At 37.9% G+C, this 16,712-nt stretch overlaps 1 protein-coding gene across 5 annotated transcripts in view; it reads left to right on the forward strand.

The window, feature by feature from the left end:
* Nucleotides 1-16,712, forward strand: part of TANC2 (tetratricopeptide repeat, ankyrin repeat and coiled-coil containing 2) — a 366,267-nt gene that overhangs the window by 312,876 nt on the left and 36,679 nt on the right. For all 5 annotated transcript variants that reach the window (XM_055321616.1, XM_055321584.1, XM_055321595.1 and 2 more), the window contains 2 exons: nt 6,319-6,427; nt 16,448-16,570. In XM_055321616.1, coding sequence (XP_055177591.1) covers nt 6,319-6,427; nt 16,448-16,570 — 232 coding nt within the window. The remainder of the gene's footprint in view (nt 1-6,318; nt 6,428-16,447; nt 16,571-16,712) is intronic.

Here is a 16,712-nt window from a genome sequence, read left to right on the forward strand (position 1 = left end):
AACATCCATGCCAGAAATATTTGAGTGAAACGTTTGTTAGAGTGTTTCCCTACTACAATTAGAAACTTTAAGTCTAGCTGTCTCCCTGGGGTACTAAGTGAAAATCTATTAGAAAAACACAGTGCCATTATATATTTTGTGTAAAACAACTGTTCTTCAGTTTTCAAACTGTTAAATGGGTGGAGGGAAGGGAAGGTGATTCCTGCTTTATAAAGGTTTTTTTTTTTTTCCTCCAAAAGGCTCCATAGCTCTGAAGTCTTGAGGTATAGGGAAACAGGGTTATCATGTAAGAGTAGCTTCTCACTGCCTTATAATCTATCATTGTCCAAGGGTAAGCATCACTTGTCTCCAGTAATACATATCAAGGGGCCTACTGATGCCTGCAAAGGAGAATGGAGGTAGGATCTACCCTCTGCTCTCTTTTGTTATAATATATACATCCAGGATAGGGGAGAGGGGACAGTGCTGGGAGAAAAGTCTTCAACTCTGACCTGTGGTTGGTTCTCTCCTAAAATATCTAAAAGCAAATCTATCTTGAATATAAGGTTTAATATCCTCTTGAAAAACCTCTGGTCTACATGATAAATTAAACCGTTTCCTTAACTTTTATGGTATTTCTAAGGGACCAGTTAGCTCTGTCTTTATCTCCCCTCTCTGCCTGAAATTACACTACCAAATTTTCCTGCATTGACTAACATTGAATGACACCCATATCCAATAATTGTTCCCTGATCTGTGGATTTCTCTTTGGTTGTGTAGGTATTGGGGTCAAGGCATGGAGGGGTAAGGATTGGGGTTAAAGAGAAAGGTATCGCATTTCAGGAGTAAAGTTCTGTTTGAGCATGCAGTCATCTTCCAATATGTATAGTTGTGTGGTTAATATTCATTCCTTAAGTATAGCACTCTGCTAGTTCTTATGGAGAATATAAAAGAAATATAAAATACAGCTCACTTAATATAGCTCTTAATTCTTACCACGGTCCTGAGGGGTCATTATTACTATTCCTGTCTTATAGAGAAGTTAAGTAGCTTTTCCAAGATTACAAAGCTTCTAAGTGACAGAACTAGGATTTGAAACATGGACCTATTTTTATTTGTTTCAGAGATGAAGAAGCAGCATTGTGAATGCAGACAGGGAACTTGGCTATGTAACTTTGAATCACAAGATGATCTCATTATATATAAGCTATGTGGAAATAATTCTGCCTGAACCCCTGCCCCCCCCATTTGGACTTTATCACCACATATGAACCCACACTAAAGTTGACTTTGATTGCCATCATATTTAATTATAGAGGGAAGACATAGTTGTGTTCAGTCATACCATATCATGTGACACTGATGAAGGTTCCCTCTGTTTCTTAACTAGTCTCTCCCAAAATGCCTATCAAAAAATGTCAAAATTAATTGCTGATTTTAATTATGTTAAGAATTCAGGGTTTATACCATTACAAGTGAATACATTGCTCTTTATATTGGCTGATTTTTTCACACAGATATGTCCATTTTTCAGAGAAATAAAAATCAAGTTGCTAATCTCATCAGTGTGTTAATGGAACTGGGTCTCAGAAAACCCTGGGTTCTCATCCCAGCTCTTAGATCCCAGCCACATGAGCTGGGAGCTATCCTTCAGTCTTGCCAAATTTCCGTCTTCCACCATAATATTAGGAGTAATATTTAGACCAATGCCTATAGTATTGGTGTTTGTGAGAATCTAAAAAACTGTTAAAGATTTTTAAAACCATAAGGTAGTTTACAACTTTACAGTATTACTAACTCAGTCATTCTACAAATATGTATTCCTATTGCCTAGGAGTACATATGTGAAAAGGCTTCCAGCCTCCATATAGTCTCATGGGAAGACTGATATACAGACAGTGTAATGAAAGTGTGTACCAAGTACAAGAATCTGAAGGAAGGAGCCCCTGAGTCTATCTGGTGGGACCAGGGAGGGCTTCACAGAAGAGATGGTGTGAACTGAGACTTAAAGAATAAGAAATAGTTTGCCTGATGAACTAAATGGGAAAGAGAATTATAGGCAGAGGGAGAGCGTGTTTAAAACCCTAGAATAGGGGATCCCTGGGTGGCTCAGCGGTTTAGTGCCTGCCTTCGGCCCAGGGCATGATCCTGAAGTCCCGGGATCGAATCCCACATTGGGCTCCCTGCATGGAGCCTGCTTCTCCTTCTGCCTGTGTCTCTGCCTCTCTCTCTCTGTCTCTCTCTCTCTCTCTCTCTCTCTGTCTCTCTCTCTCTCTCTGTCTCTGTCTCTCATGAATAAATAAATTTTAAAAATCTTTTTAAAAAATAATAAAATAAAACCCTAGAATAATTTACTCCATCTGAAATTAGAAGCAGAAGGTAAGTAGGTAAAGACAGACAAATAGACAAGGGACACATATGGAGAGCCTTTGAATACCATGCTAAGGAGTTTAGATTATGTATGGGAGGAGGTATAAAGCCAATGAAGAATTTTGAGCAGACGTTTTATCAGGTTTCTGCACTGTAGATTATTGGCATGGGCCAGGGAGCAGGCAGTGGAGAGAATAAGGCTCTTGCAGTTATCCAAGAGAGAAAGTATAAAGAGAGGAGGAAAACAACTGATAGATTTTAAACCTGAGTGACTGGCAATATATTAAAAAATAAATCCTAAATGGATTTGGTTCTCAGAAAGCTTCAACTTCAAATAGTGTCATATGACAGGTTATTTGAATGATCATTTGAAGGAAGATAGATCCAGTAGGCAATTAGAGAAGCAAAACAATATGTCTGTGCTAGAGATGTCAGTGCAGTGAGAGCTGAAGCCAGGAGACCTGTGAAATAAGAAGAAATGGGAAATAAAGCAAAGAAATTACATCACTGAAGAAAATGGGAGAAAAAGTACCAGGGTGGTGTCACAGATGTCAAGAGAAAAGAGTTCCAGGGGAGGTAGTCAATAGGGCCTACTGCTGGAGGAAAAAAAGAAAAAGAGTTCAAAGGCTAAAATACAACCAATTACAAGGCTGCTGGTAATGGCGAGGCTAGGAGTCAAAAGGAGTAAGGCTTGGGGGGGGGGGGTGAGCAAATAATCAGAAAAATAGAAATAGGGGCACCTGGGTAGCTCAGTGGTTGAGCATCTGCCTTTGGCTCAGGTCATGATCCCAGGGTCCTGGGATTGAGTCTCCCATCAGACTCCCTACAACAGGGACCCTGCTTCACCCTCTGCCAATGTCTCTGCCTCTCTGTCTGCCTCTCTCATGAATGAATAAATAAAATCTTTTAAAAAAAATAGAAATAAACACAGACAAATGTAGTGTAACACATTCAGAGGGTAGGTTAGCCAGTGGCACCATATCTTATCAGAACAGTAAGGGACAAATGGAAATGTTAGTATATGACATAAATTGCTGTTTTCCTTCATGTCCTGAACACTCTAAACTCAGAGTCCAATCAGAACCATTCTTTCATGAATAATGAGATATGCTTATGTCCAAAAAGAAATGAACCACAGTTCTCACTTAATCTTTTCCTTGATCTGTTTTGCTTGCTGTTTCTCCTCAGTGCCAGATCAACAAAAGCAAAAGCAAACACTGTCCTCTCTAGCTAGCTAAAATGCATACTAAAGAAATGCAAACATCTTACCAGAAATTCTTATTTATGGTAGTAAAATGAAAGCAGTTCAACATCAGTTCTGTGTCTAATTCATTTCCTTGTGAGATGTGAGTTTTTTATCTTAACTCTGCTGGGCATGGCCTGAAGCTTAGGTAGTGGGTCAGAGGCCTGTATTCAGGGGTTGTAGTACTATGTAGATGAATCTGTGGATGAGTCACTTGAAGTAATAATTCTTATACCAGGGAGGCTACAGTAATATCAGTGTTAATAACTGGATAGGATTTTGAGAACTTGAGATAGGGCACTTTATAAATATTGCATGTCATTTTCTAATATACTCTTAAAATAGCCTACCAGCTAAATTGGGCTTTCAAATGATAAATAAAAGTTCAATAGCAATTCCCAGACTTTGTGAATGTGAAACAATCTGGGCTCATACCTTCAGATGATACCGATGCCTCCATGCAGGCTACACTTCTCTGAGACTTTTTTTCAATTTAATAACTTCCTTTCCATTATGGTTGATCTTATCCAGTGAAATAAGTTGGAATGGCATCCACTAGAACTCAGAAACTCTTGAAGCTCAAGGTTAAAACATGGTAGAATTTCTTTTTGAAGTCTTTTTGGAATGAAATCTCTTTGTAAATATTCTTGAGTAAGCTGTCCCATTCCCTAGACTTCAGATACTATACTGAAGCTTGAAAAAAAAAAAAAGAAATTTAAAATGTATATGTTTTTCAGACTTTGGTGTGAGGTATCTCCAAATGTTAAACCTGGCAGAGTAGCCAGTGTTCAATAGGAGAGAAAATCATCCAGAAGATATTTGGGCCTCTTCTCAGGGAAACATCATCAACAAAAATGTACTTGCAATTTTTCCCCTTCTTTTTGATTAATTCATTAGACTTGAAACTGATATAATGGTTTCATTTCCCTCTTCTATGGCACTCCAAGTGAAAGGAATAGAAGAATTTTGTTACCAGTAACATAAAGAACCTGGTGGTTTCTAGTGACCACTAACCTGGTGGGCAGGAGAGACAGTTCTAAGTGTCTGCAGTTCTTATAGGCTAGAGCTAAAGTGGTAAGAAGCCATATCCCAAAGGTGATCTGGCGTCCTTTCTTTAATACCCAATTTTCTCTTGCTTCCAAAAAATGTTATTGAGAACGTTTATATGCAATACACTGTGTTAGGCATTCCAGGGAATATAAATAACTCAGAATTTCTGTCATAAATGTAAATAGAAATAAACACATATCTTATATACATACACATATATACATACATTCACATTTAAAGGATTAAATCAGAGATGCCTGGGTGTTTCAGTCAGTTGGGCCATCAGACTTGTTTTTGTCTCAGGTCTGATCTTGGGGTCTTGAGACTGAGCCCTGTGTTAGGCTCCACACTCAGCATGGAGTCTGCTTGGTTCTCACTCCCCTCTACCTCTACACCTCCTCCCACTCCACCCCATCCCTCAGATAAATAAATAAAATCCTTTTTTTAAGATTTTATTTATTTATTCATGATAGTCACAGAGAGAGAGAGAGAGAGAGAGAGAGGCAGAGACATAGGCAGAGGGAGAAGCAGGCTCCATATAGGGAGCCCGACGTGGGATTCGATCCCAGGTCTCCAGGATCGCGCCCTGGGCCAAAGGCAGGCGCTAAACCGCTGCGCCACCCAGGGATCCCTAAAATCCTTTTTTGAAGGAAGAATTTATCATTAAGATGCTTTGAGCTAGAAGAACTAGAATACTTCCAACTCAGATTTAAACAAATAAATGTGTTACTTCATATAACAAGTCCAACCTTCGGGCAGCTTCTGATACCATAAAGTCAGGGCTTATACTTCGTATTTCCATAGTTCTCTTAGTTTAACCCTTCTGTTAACTTTATCTTCAGACGAGAAGACCACATGATTGCAAGATAGACATTGCAGTTCTGAGTATCATGAGCTGATAAGACAACATGCAGAGGCAGAAAAGAGAGTTTTCTCTTTCTTCAGAGATTGGAGATCCATTATCAAAGAAATGGGGGAGTGGATGCCGTCAGGAAACCTTCAGTCGAGTAGAGGAGAGAGCATGAAATAGTGTGCTACTTACTTTACTACACAGATACACAATCTATAATGCTTGTACCAAAAAGAAAATAGTCCCTGTTTCTTGGCTACGGGAAAGGTAGAGGGTATCAAAGAAGACTTCACTTGGGAAAGAGGTTGTTAATTCATCTGGGGACATGTTGAGCTTGAGGTACTGTAGGACCTCGAGGTAGAGAAATACAACAAACAGTTGAGTGTATATTGTTGTAAATCTTAGAAGTCTAGATTAAGAAAAAGATACAAGTGGTGGTGAAGGCTCTCAGGATGGATGAGCTGATGGAGAAGGGACAGACTAGAACCAAAAAGGAGATCCTAAGGAGCACTGACATTTAAAGCACGGGTAAAATAAGAGGAGTTCACAGAGACAGAAAATAAAAATGCATCTTTTAATGCCATCTGTGTGTGGGATGGGTGTAAGCCAACTAGAAATGACATTTTGTGATATTCACACATGTAATCTGGGTAAAGGACTGGTAAAAGCTAGGGACCTTTCAATCCCCATTATTTGCCCAGCAGCAGGTCCCCTCTCTTAGAAACTGGTTGAATGAAACAATGTTTCACTGGAGGTATGAACAATACCCCACCCAATGCAGAATTGGAGCATTAAAATTCTAAAATGAGTCTCTTTTTCTTTGCAGGAGTGGTCACACATTACTTGCTTTCTGGTTTTCCCGCCAAGAGGGAAAACTAAACCGACAGCAGACTATTGAACTGGGACATCACATCCTCAAAGCACACATTTTTAAGGTAATTAGAGAAGTTAAGTTTTCCTTTCTAGCTCCAGCAGGTTTTCTTTAACACTATGTATGAAGTTACTCTCATTTCAGTGTAGTCCCTGCTTTTTGTTGTAGAATTGATCCATCCCCTAAAATTTGTGGCCTGTTCCTCTTCAGGCCTTTGGAAAGAGAACCACATTTGTCATCTCCCAGTTTAGCAGATTGCTAGGCCTTTTCAGGAGATGTACAAGTATAATCATTTAGGTAAGAAGTAGACACATATATATGTGTACTCCATATATGACTTACCGTCTCCTGAAGACAGTCGTGCTATAGCAATTAGTTGCAGATTTTCACAATGTCTGAAAAAAAAGGCACTGAGAGCAATTACTCTCTCAATTTTCTTAGAGTTTTATAAAGATTTTAATATTCCTGATGTTATGGTTTTCCAATTGTTTATGTGGAACCAGCAATAACCTTTCTTTGAGCTACTTCTCCCATTTCTTCATTCAAATTATAATCCTAATTTTTCTCCCAATAATTTCAAAACTTTTAAGAACTCTATAGGATCAGCATCCCTCTCTCTTGGCATTCATAAGCCTGGAGTAGAGCCTTGTAATCCAGACAATGGCACATAATTCACCTATTTTTTGTGAATGCATTCATTTGTTTATTTAGCACTTACATGGGCACTGTACTAGGTCCTAGGGATACAAAAACAAAAAAGATAAAGTCCCTAATTTCAAGGAATTTACAGTCTAAATAATAGTTGTGGGATAAAGCACAAAAGTCAGGAAAGAAATTTGTTCTCCTGGTTTTTCTAGCCCACAGTTTGCTGTTGCATCTGCTACCTCCAACCCTGCAATCTCTTCAGAGTACTTTTCCTGCCTCAGGATTGAGAAATACAAGTATCTCAAATAGTTCTCTGTGTCGGATTTCCCCCGAGGGATACTGTTAAAGATAAAACAGTTCTCTTCAGAGAGAAGGATGGCATTAAGGGCAACTCCAAGAGCCTAGCAAATTCTTCCCAGCATATAAGCTCACAGCCAGAGAAACCTGTTCAGCAGAGGTACAGAAGTGAAACCCACAGTGACAAGTCCTTTATTTGAATCATAATTGTCTTATCTAACAAATCACTGTACCAAAAATGACTTTACCCGGTGACCTTACTTAGCGGGAACAGAGTGAGACTAAAATAACAGGCCAGGTGTCTCATTCCAACTTCAAGTGGACCAAAAAGTGTCTGCTACTTCTACAAACTCTGAGATCATTATCCTTCAGTTAGATAGAAAAGTAACTTAAGTATTAAGCATTACCACTTTAAACACTTAAGCTTTTAGCTTCACCATCTGCCTTGGATCAGATGCAAAGAAGTTGATTCCTGTCTTTTCTGCACTATAAAATAAACAAATAACACATTACCAGATAAATGATATGAAGTTTCTTTGACCTAGTGTGATTATATCCAATAACGAAAACCTACATTTAAACAACACACTCCTATCGTTGACACAGTTTTATCTTATGTTGCTGCAGACAACATGGTTGCTGAGATAAGACTGGCTCCATGTGTGATTCAGGCCATAAATACTCGGGTGCACAGCATATGGTGATGACATGACCATGGGCTGAAGAATGTAGACGTGGACTATGACTTTCCTGATGGTATACTTTTCAGGGTCTTTTAAATGCACAGTGCTCCCTGTCGATACACTTTAGCTTCTCCCGGAGTACTAGAATTTTCAGTCCCTACAGTTGAAGGTCATGAAAAGGCAAAGACAGACTCTATGATTAAACCAGTACATTTAGAACTCCCAATCAGCAATGACACATAGTCCAATTTATATTTATTTCCAATTAATTTTAAATTCTCTGCTTTATCTTTGTTCATGAAAAGTTGCATACAGTATCATTAACAACCAACACAAGATTATAGACCTGAAATTCTGGATATTCAGCTGGCTAAGGAGCCCTTTTCATTCTTTCTGTTTTTAACAGCTTTATTGAAGTATAATTTTTTTGAAGTATAATTTTTATACCATAAAAGTAACCCATTTTAAGTATACAAATCAGTGACTTTTAGTATATTTACAGAGTTGTGTAACTATCACTACTAATAGTACATTTCCATCACCCTAAAAATAAATCTCATGCCTCCTTGAAGGTACTCCTCATACTTCCCTGGCAACCACCAACCTGCTTTCCATCTCTATAGATTTGACTTTTCTGTGTGGCCTTCTGTGTCTGGCTTCTTTGAGGATTTTTTCAGGGTTTATCTGTGTTATAACAGGTATCAGCACTTGATACCTTGTTTTTTTTAAGATTCTTAAAAATTTATTTATTTTAGAGATAGAGCGCACACATGCAGAAGGTAAGTACAGAGGGAGAAGGACAAGACTCCACGTTAAGCACAGATCCCAATGCAGGGCTGGATCTTATGACCCTGAGATCATGACCTGAGCCAAAATCAAGAGTTGGATGCTTAACCAACTAACCCAGGCACCCCACTCAATTCCTTTTTATTACCAAGTAATATTCTGTTTTGTAGATATGCCATATTTTATTTATCCATTTACTAGTTGGACATTTGGGTTATTTCTACTTTTTGGCTATTATGAATAATGTTGCTGTGAACATTAGCTTACAGATTTTTCCCTTTTTTGATTTTTTTAAAGATTTTATTTATTTATTCGAGAGACACAGAGAGAGAGGCAGAGACATAGGCAGAGGAAGAAACAGGCTCCATGCAGGGAGCCCGGTGTGGGACTCGATCCTGGGACTCCAGGATCACACCGTGGGCCAAAGGCAGGCACTAAACCGCTGAGCCACCCAGGCGTCCCTTTTTTTATTTTATTTTTTAAATAAAACTATCCATTTTAAAGTGAACAGCTCAGTGACATTTAATACATTTACAATAGTGTTTAGGTTTTTATATGAACATGTCTTCACGTCTCTTGGAAATATACCAAGATGGAATTACTAAGTCATATAGTAACTCTTTAACATTTTGAGGAATTGCCAATATATTTTCCAAGCTGCATACCAACAGTGTATGAGGGTTCCAGTTTTTTCAAGCCCTTGCCAACATTTGTTAGATATTGTCTGTCTTATTGTAGCCATTTTAGTGCAAACTGGTATCTCACTGTAGTTTCAATCTGCACTTCCCTAATGACCACTGGTATTGCACACTTATGGTTATTTTGTAATCCTCTAATTGCTATTTAGATTTTTTTTTAATCTATGAAAAGAAAGCAAGCTATTTGTAAATTGTGGCCAGAGATATTTCAATCTAGTTTGTAATGCAGGGTGTTTCATTGGATTGAGTCTGGCCACCAGAAGGGTTTTGGAATGCTCTTGTGATTAGCTCCCTAAATGCGGCCCTCTAAAATGTTTCTTTGATTGTTCAGTTCTGTAACATTTCTTACTAGAACAGAACTGTTGACCGGGAGGAAAGATGCTATAAGTAGGCATCTGGTGGGTAGAAGAAAGATCCTTCGACATCAGTCAAAAGGCATGGATTCCAGTACAGACTTTACCATTTCAGTTAAGCAGTCTGTTTTCTCATCTGTAAAATGGTAACAATATCTAACTCTCAGGATTGTTAAAAGAATCATAGATATATATATAAAAGAAAAGTACTTAGACATATATCTAATATAAGGTTTTATGATCAAAATTATTAACAGAAAAAAAAATTATTAACAGGCCTTAGATGCCTGGTGGCTCAGCGGTTGAGCATCTGCCTTTGGCTTAGGGCATGATCCCGGAGTCCTGGGATCTAGTCCCGCATGGGACTCCTCCCAGGGAGCCTGCTTCTCCCTCTGCCTATATCTCTGCCTCTCTCTCTGCCTCTCTCTCTCTCTCTCTCTCTTTCTCTCTCTCTCTCTGTCTCTCATGAATCAATAAAATCTTTTTTAAAAATTATTAACAATAATGTCTTGCCTACTAATAAGAATTAATAATGAGCATAAATTCCAGATGGTAATATAACCTTTTCAGAGGTTACCTAGCACCCTCTACGGCAGTAATCAGCAAATGTGGCTTTGTAGTCCATATAATCTGAGTTGAAACTGCTTAACTCTGCCATTGTAATTCAAAAACAACCAGAGGTGGTGCAGATATAAATTTATAGGGTCATATTCCAGTAAAATATTATTTATAAAAACTAGTGAAAAGCTGGATTTAGCCCCAGGCCATAGTTTGCCAACCCCTTTGTTTACTAGGATCTTTTTATTATAACTCAACATAGCCACATGGATGGTCAGATAAGAATAGTAATGATTTATTTAAGATGCTTGAATAACTACAGGTGGATCACTAATGATATACTTTTAAATAATTTGCCTTAAAAAACCTCTTTGGATGAGCCACCTAGGTTAGTTTTACCTAAGATACCTGAGCCATAGCTAAGATCCCTAAGATGAGATTGCTGTCATTTCTTTATGCTTTTCCTGTTTGTATTCACTACTACTGAGCAGGCTTTCTACCAGCTAATAAACAGTGTTGTAAATTTAGACTTTAACAAATATTTAAGGAAGGGACTCCATTACCATCTATCTCTGACAAAAAGAGATCCCTTGTTGCTTGGGCATTAGTTACAGATATTAAAAAAACACTTTTTCTGGTTATTTGAACCAAAAGTTCTCTTTAAGAATCCATCAGCTCAGAATTAATTACAAGTTATTTTTGGCTATATCCTTCCTAATAATGGGATCCTTCCTATCACATCTGTTGGGTAAAATTTAACTAAACTGAAACTCTTTCCTCTTATATCTCATAGAAACAAAGAGTCAACCCCACCAAGCAGAAGAAATCAGTAGAGCAAGTCCGTGGCACATGTAAAGCTCATATTCCAAATCCTAGAGTCTAGCTCTATTATTTCAGGCTTCTTTCCTATCTATCTACTTCAGCCTCATGGGGACCCTCAGTGCTGCTTTGCCACTTATTTACTGGACCATTTCACTGAAGTTCATTGACCAAGGTCTATTTTTACTCAGTTCCTTTTCCCATTTCTTTTTTATCTGGCTCTCAACTAACTCCACAAACAACCTGACTTATGAGTCACTGAAGAAATCAAAGCCATTGAGTGTGACTTCCCTTAACTACTCCCTTCCTCTCACCAAAAAATTAGTCTACAGTATCATCAATTCTTACCTCCCTTTCTCTTGCCTCAGAGGAAGAAATATCCCTATTCCCCTCCTTTTAAAATGTTATTATATTTCAAACATACCAGAAAGCACAGAAAACTGAATAATTGAATACTATCTACCAGATTTAATGGATATTAAGATTTTTCCATATTTGCTTCAAATAATTTTCTTTATTTTGAAGAAATGAAAATGTAACACATATAGTAGAAGCTCTCTCTTAATCCTGTTTCTCTCCCTTTTCAGAGATAATCTCTACCCTGAAGTTCACATGTGTTCTTACCCATATTTTATACTTTTCCAACATAGAAATGTCTTTATAAACAATATACAGAATTATTTCATTATGTTTTAAACTTGACATATACAGAATCATACTCTTCATATAATTCTATAACTTTTTCACTCAACTTTGTATATTCGAGATTTATCTATAGGTTATCATTGGCTTTCAACTTTGGCTATACATTAGATTCTCCTGGAGAACTTTAAACATATGTACACACACACACACACACCTGAGCTTTACTCCCAGAGATTATCATTCATTGTTCTAGAATAGAATCCAGGTTTTTTTGTTTGTTTTTTTGTTTTGTTTTTTGTTGTTGTTTGTTTTTTATTAATAGACTATTTCTTAGAGCAGTTTTAGGTTTAAAGAAAATACAGAGAATTTCCATATAACTCACTCTCCCACCACAGTTTGCCCTAGTATTATCTTCTTACATTGGTGTAATGTATTGCTATAATTGATGAACCTATATTGACGCATCATTATTAACTGAAGTCCATAGTTTATGTTAGGGTTTAAATGGGTTGTATCCTTCTGTCGATTTTGCCAAATGGCTAATATGTATCGACCATTACAGTATCATATAGAAGTGTTTCACTGCCCTAAAAATCCCAAAGCTATCAAAAATACTCCTTGCTAACTCTGCAGAAATGGCAAACACATCAACAAGAAAAATAGCTCTAAACTGCTCTCCTGGGCTCCATCCTATCCTTCCTTGGTCTAGTAATTCTTCCACTTATTATTCCTCCCATGTCATTAATGAAGATAATTTTTAAATTTTGTACAGTTCTTTTCTAGTTGTCCTTAGCAGGATCAAGTTTAGATCCACCATGACCAGAATTAGACATACACCCAAGTCTCCTTAAGCAGAAATTATGACTTGGTATTCTGAGAACATCCAGCTTTTCTCTAAACATCTTAGGGTTTTTCATTTAAAATTCCTTTGGTATCCCTAAATGACCAAACTGTCCTGGGTATCACACAGAAAAAAGAAACAATTTACATTCAAGAAAATTAAGCCCAAACTTACAGGCCCTGAGCAGAGGAGTGAGTTGCTCTATCTTCCCAAGAAGCTACATACAGCATTTTCTGAACTCCCTGTGTTGCCAGAGATCTTGAACAAAAATAGAATTGCCATGTAACTTTAATAAACACTGGTCCAGCGTTATTCTTCTGTAGGATAATCTTCATAATATTCTATGGATTAAGTGAACATATCTAAGGAATTTCACATAAGTCAGTGTTAAAGAGAAAGTTGACCATTACAGGTCATAGTCATAGTTTTGCTTTAAATATCATAGTTAGAAAAGAAAGAATTCTTAGTTGAAATCATAAGAGTTGGATCCCTGGGTGACTCAGCAGTTTAGCGCCACCTTCGGCCCAAGGCATGATCCTGGAATCCTGGGATGGAGTCCCGCATCAGGCTCCATTCATGGAGCCTGCTTCTCCCTCTACCTGTGTCTCTGCCTCTCTCTCTCTGTGTCTCTCATGAATAAATACATAAAATCTTGAAAGAAAAGAAAAAAAAGAAAAGAAAAGAGATGGGATCCCTGGGTGGCTCAGTGGTTTAGCACCTGCCTTTGGCCCAGGGCATGATCCTGGAGTCCCGGGACCGAGTCCCACATCAGGCTCCCAGCATGGAGCCTGCTTCTCCCTCTGCCTGTGTCTCTGCCTCTCTCTCTCTCTCTCTCTCATAAATAAATAAATAAATAAATAAATAAATAAATAAATAAATAAATCTTTAAAAAGAAAAGAAAGAGAAAGAAGGGAGGGAGGGAGGGAGGGAGGAAGGAAGGAAGGAAGGAAGGAAGGAAGGAAGGAAGGAAGGAAGGAAGGAAATCGTAAGAGTAAAGGTCACAGCCAAGAGTAAAGCCTATAGGATAAAAAAAGGACAGTTTTGGAAAAGACACTCAGAGGTGGAGAATGGTTAAGAATTAAAGGTAAAGGGAGAAGCCAACAATCAGCTGCTTCATTTATTTTAGTTGCTACTTTCCAGCTAAGAATTCAGAATTGAAGTCCTTACTCAGGTTTAACTTGGTCTAATGGAAGGAGCATGAACTAAAGGTCGTGTTAAAAGAACTTGGCTTCAAAAAGAAAAAAAAAAAAAAGAACTTGGCTTCAAATTCCAGCTCTACATTTCAATGGTTCTATGACTTTGGACAAATTACTTAGCCCTCTCTGCATTGTTTCCTCCTATATAAAAATAGTAATAAATTCAACTTCATAGGCTGTCATGGAGATTAGATTAAAGGAGCTAATGTATCAGAGGCCCTAGTACAAAACCTGATACTTGGTAGATACTGAATAAATGCTGAATTCCCTTCCTTTTTTTTTTCCTTCAACCATAATATATAGAGCTTGTCTTCTATTACTAAAAGCTTCCTCTATTGGACTATAAATATTTATTTCTAATGACTTTTCTGTATAATTGGTTAATATAGTTTACTTTTCTCTCAGAAGATCTGATGAGGCTCACATATAGTCTAGATTAGGAGACTGAGGCCCAAAGAGGGAGTCAGAGCTAAGTTCCTGGTTTTCCAGGATCTACAGTGGAGGTAAGCTCTAGAACCTAACTCATCTATAAGTAAATGTTGATTATGATATATCCATATAACGGACTACTATGTCTCTCTTGAAATAAAATGAGGCAAAACCATGTGTACATGTGTGAAATATGTGCACAGTATTTTATTTAAGAAATTAATAGAAGAATATCTCATTTTTCTTTACATTTTTATTTTTTTTAAAGATTTTATTTATTATTTATTCATGATAGACAGAGAGAGAGGCAGAGACACAGGCAGAGGGAGAAGCAGGCTCCATGCACTGGGAGCCCGACGTGGGATTCGATCCCGGGTCTCCAGGATTGCGCCCTGGGCCAAAGGCAGGCGCCAAACCGCTGAGCCACCCAGGGATCCCTTTCTTTACATTTTTAAAGTTTTAAAACCAGTTACAGTATGTGGACCTTCTATGGATCACAACTTAGAAAAAAAAAGTTTCTCTTTTTGATACAGTCAAGGAAATTTGAACACTAGATATTTCATATTATAGAATCCTTGTTAATTTTAGGTATGATAATGATGTTGGGCTTTGCTTTAAAAAGACCCCTTATTTTTTTAGAGGCATTTACTGAAATAGCTTCAAAATAATTCAGTTATGGGAAAAGGGGAGAATAGAGTTAGGAGTATAAATAAAACAATGTTGGCCATGAATTGCTATTTTGGACATAAGTAGGTATTCTAGGTAAGAACAACCTGCATTTCAAGGAACAAAGCAGGCAGAAGTAGCTTAAGTTTTTTAAGAGAATACCTCCCCAGAGCCACTTTATTAGGTACCATTCATTGTTAGTACCTTCCTTCCCTTGGGATTTCCTGCTTTACTCACTTTATCAGATATAGACAGAATAGTAAAATGATAGAATATCTGACTATCCAGAAATTTTTTAAAAATTTTCTGACCTTTGCAATTGGAGAAGGACGAACATTATATGGTTACATTCATATGGGGAATATAAAAAAAACGGTGAAAGGGATTATAAGGGAGAGGAGAGAAAATGAGTGGGAAATATCAGAGAGGGTGACAGAACATGAGAGACTCCAAAGTCTGGGAAACAAATGGATTAGTGGAGGGGGAGGTGGGCGGGGAGATGGGGTGACTGGGTGACAGGCACTGAGGGGGGCACTTGATGGGAAGAGCACTGGGTGTTAGGCTGTATGTTGACAAATCGAAATCCAATTAAAAAAAATACAAAAAAAAATTCTGACCTTGGAAGAAGCCGCAATGAAAGGAGCAAACATTAGTACATGCAATGGAACCTATGCCAGTCATACTAAAGAAAATTTATTGCTGATGGTGATCAAACCTATGTTGTTGTTTTCCTAACATAAACAGATGTGATCACTTTAGAGTGTATTAGGCAGGGTGAGGAGTGCTAGCTTCTGTAACAAACCTGTAAGATCTCAGTGGCTTTGTTCATTTCTCTTTCATATTGCAGTCCAGGGCAGATCATTAGGCAGGCTTCCTCCTTGCAGTGATTCTGAAATAGTCTAGAACCTCCAAATCCTCCACTGGATCCTTCATCCTTCAGTCAAGAGGAGCAATAGAAAATGTGGGGCTTTAGGGCCATCCCTGGACACAACATACTATTTCTGCCCATACTTCACTAGCCAGAAGTCAGACACATGGCCCACTCCACTAACTGTAGAGACTGGGAAACATCATTTTCCCAAATGCCAAGGAATAAAATGAGATGGAGATCAGTGACCACATTGCATTATCTTTGTCATGGTGTGTACTTTAGTAACTTGAATTTAAGAGAGTGATTCAAGAAGGCTAATAGAAAAGGTATGGGGAAAGAATTACATCCAGACACAACAGAAAAAGAAGGGTATTAAGTAGATTTGTTGCCAGAGACTACTAAGGTAGGGACAGTTTAAATCAGCCTGTTCCTACAGGACTGTTCTTTGTCCCCATAGGTGGATTGGTTTTGCTGGACATGGACGTAGTTAGGGCAAGACTTTACTCTCATTTCTTAGTACCACAAACCTAGAAGCCACTAACTACTCATGGTACTCTTCAGCTGGGCTAATAATTTAATTGTCTGTTTCTTTTTCAGGGTTTGAGTAAAAAAGTTGGTGTGTCATCTTCCATCCTCCAAGGTCTCTGGATCTCTTATAGCACAGAAGGTCTTTCCATGGCATTGGCATCTTTACGGAATCTCTACACTCCAAATATAAAGGTAAATGCTTGTAAATTATAGACAAATTAAAGAATTAGCTGCGCAAAAATAAAATTAGGACATTTAAGTAGCTTTTTTTTTAAGATTTTATTTATTTATTAGACAGAGAGGCAGAGACACAGGCAGAGGGAGAAGCAGGCTC

The sequence above is a fragment of the Nyctereutes procyonoides genome, unplaced genomic scaffold (assembly GCF_905146905.1).
Source record: "Nyctereutes procyonoides isolate TBG_1078 unplaced genomic scaffold, NYPRO_anot_genome, whole genome shotgun sequence".
In the NCBI taxonomy this organism is placed as follows: Eukaryota; Metazoa; Chordata; class Mammalia; order Carnivora; family Canidae; genus Nyctereutes; species Nyctereutes procyonoides.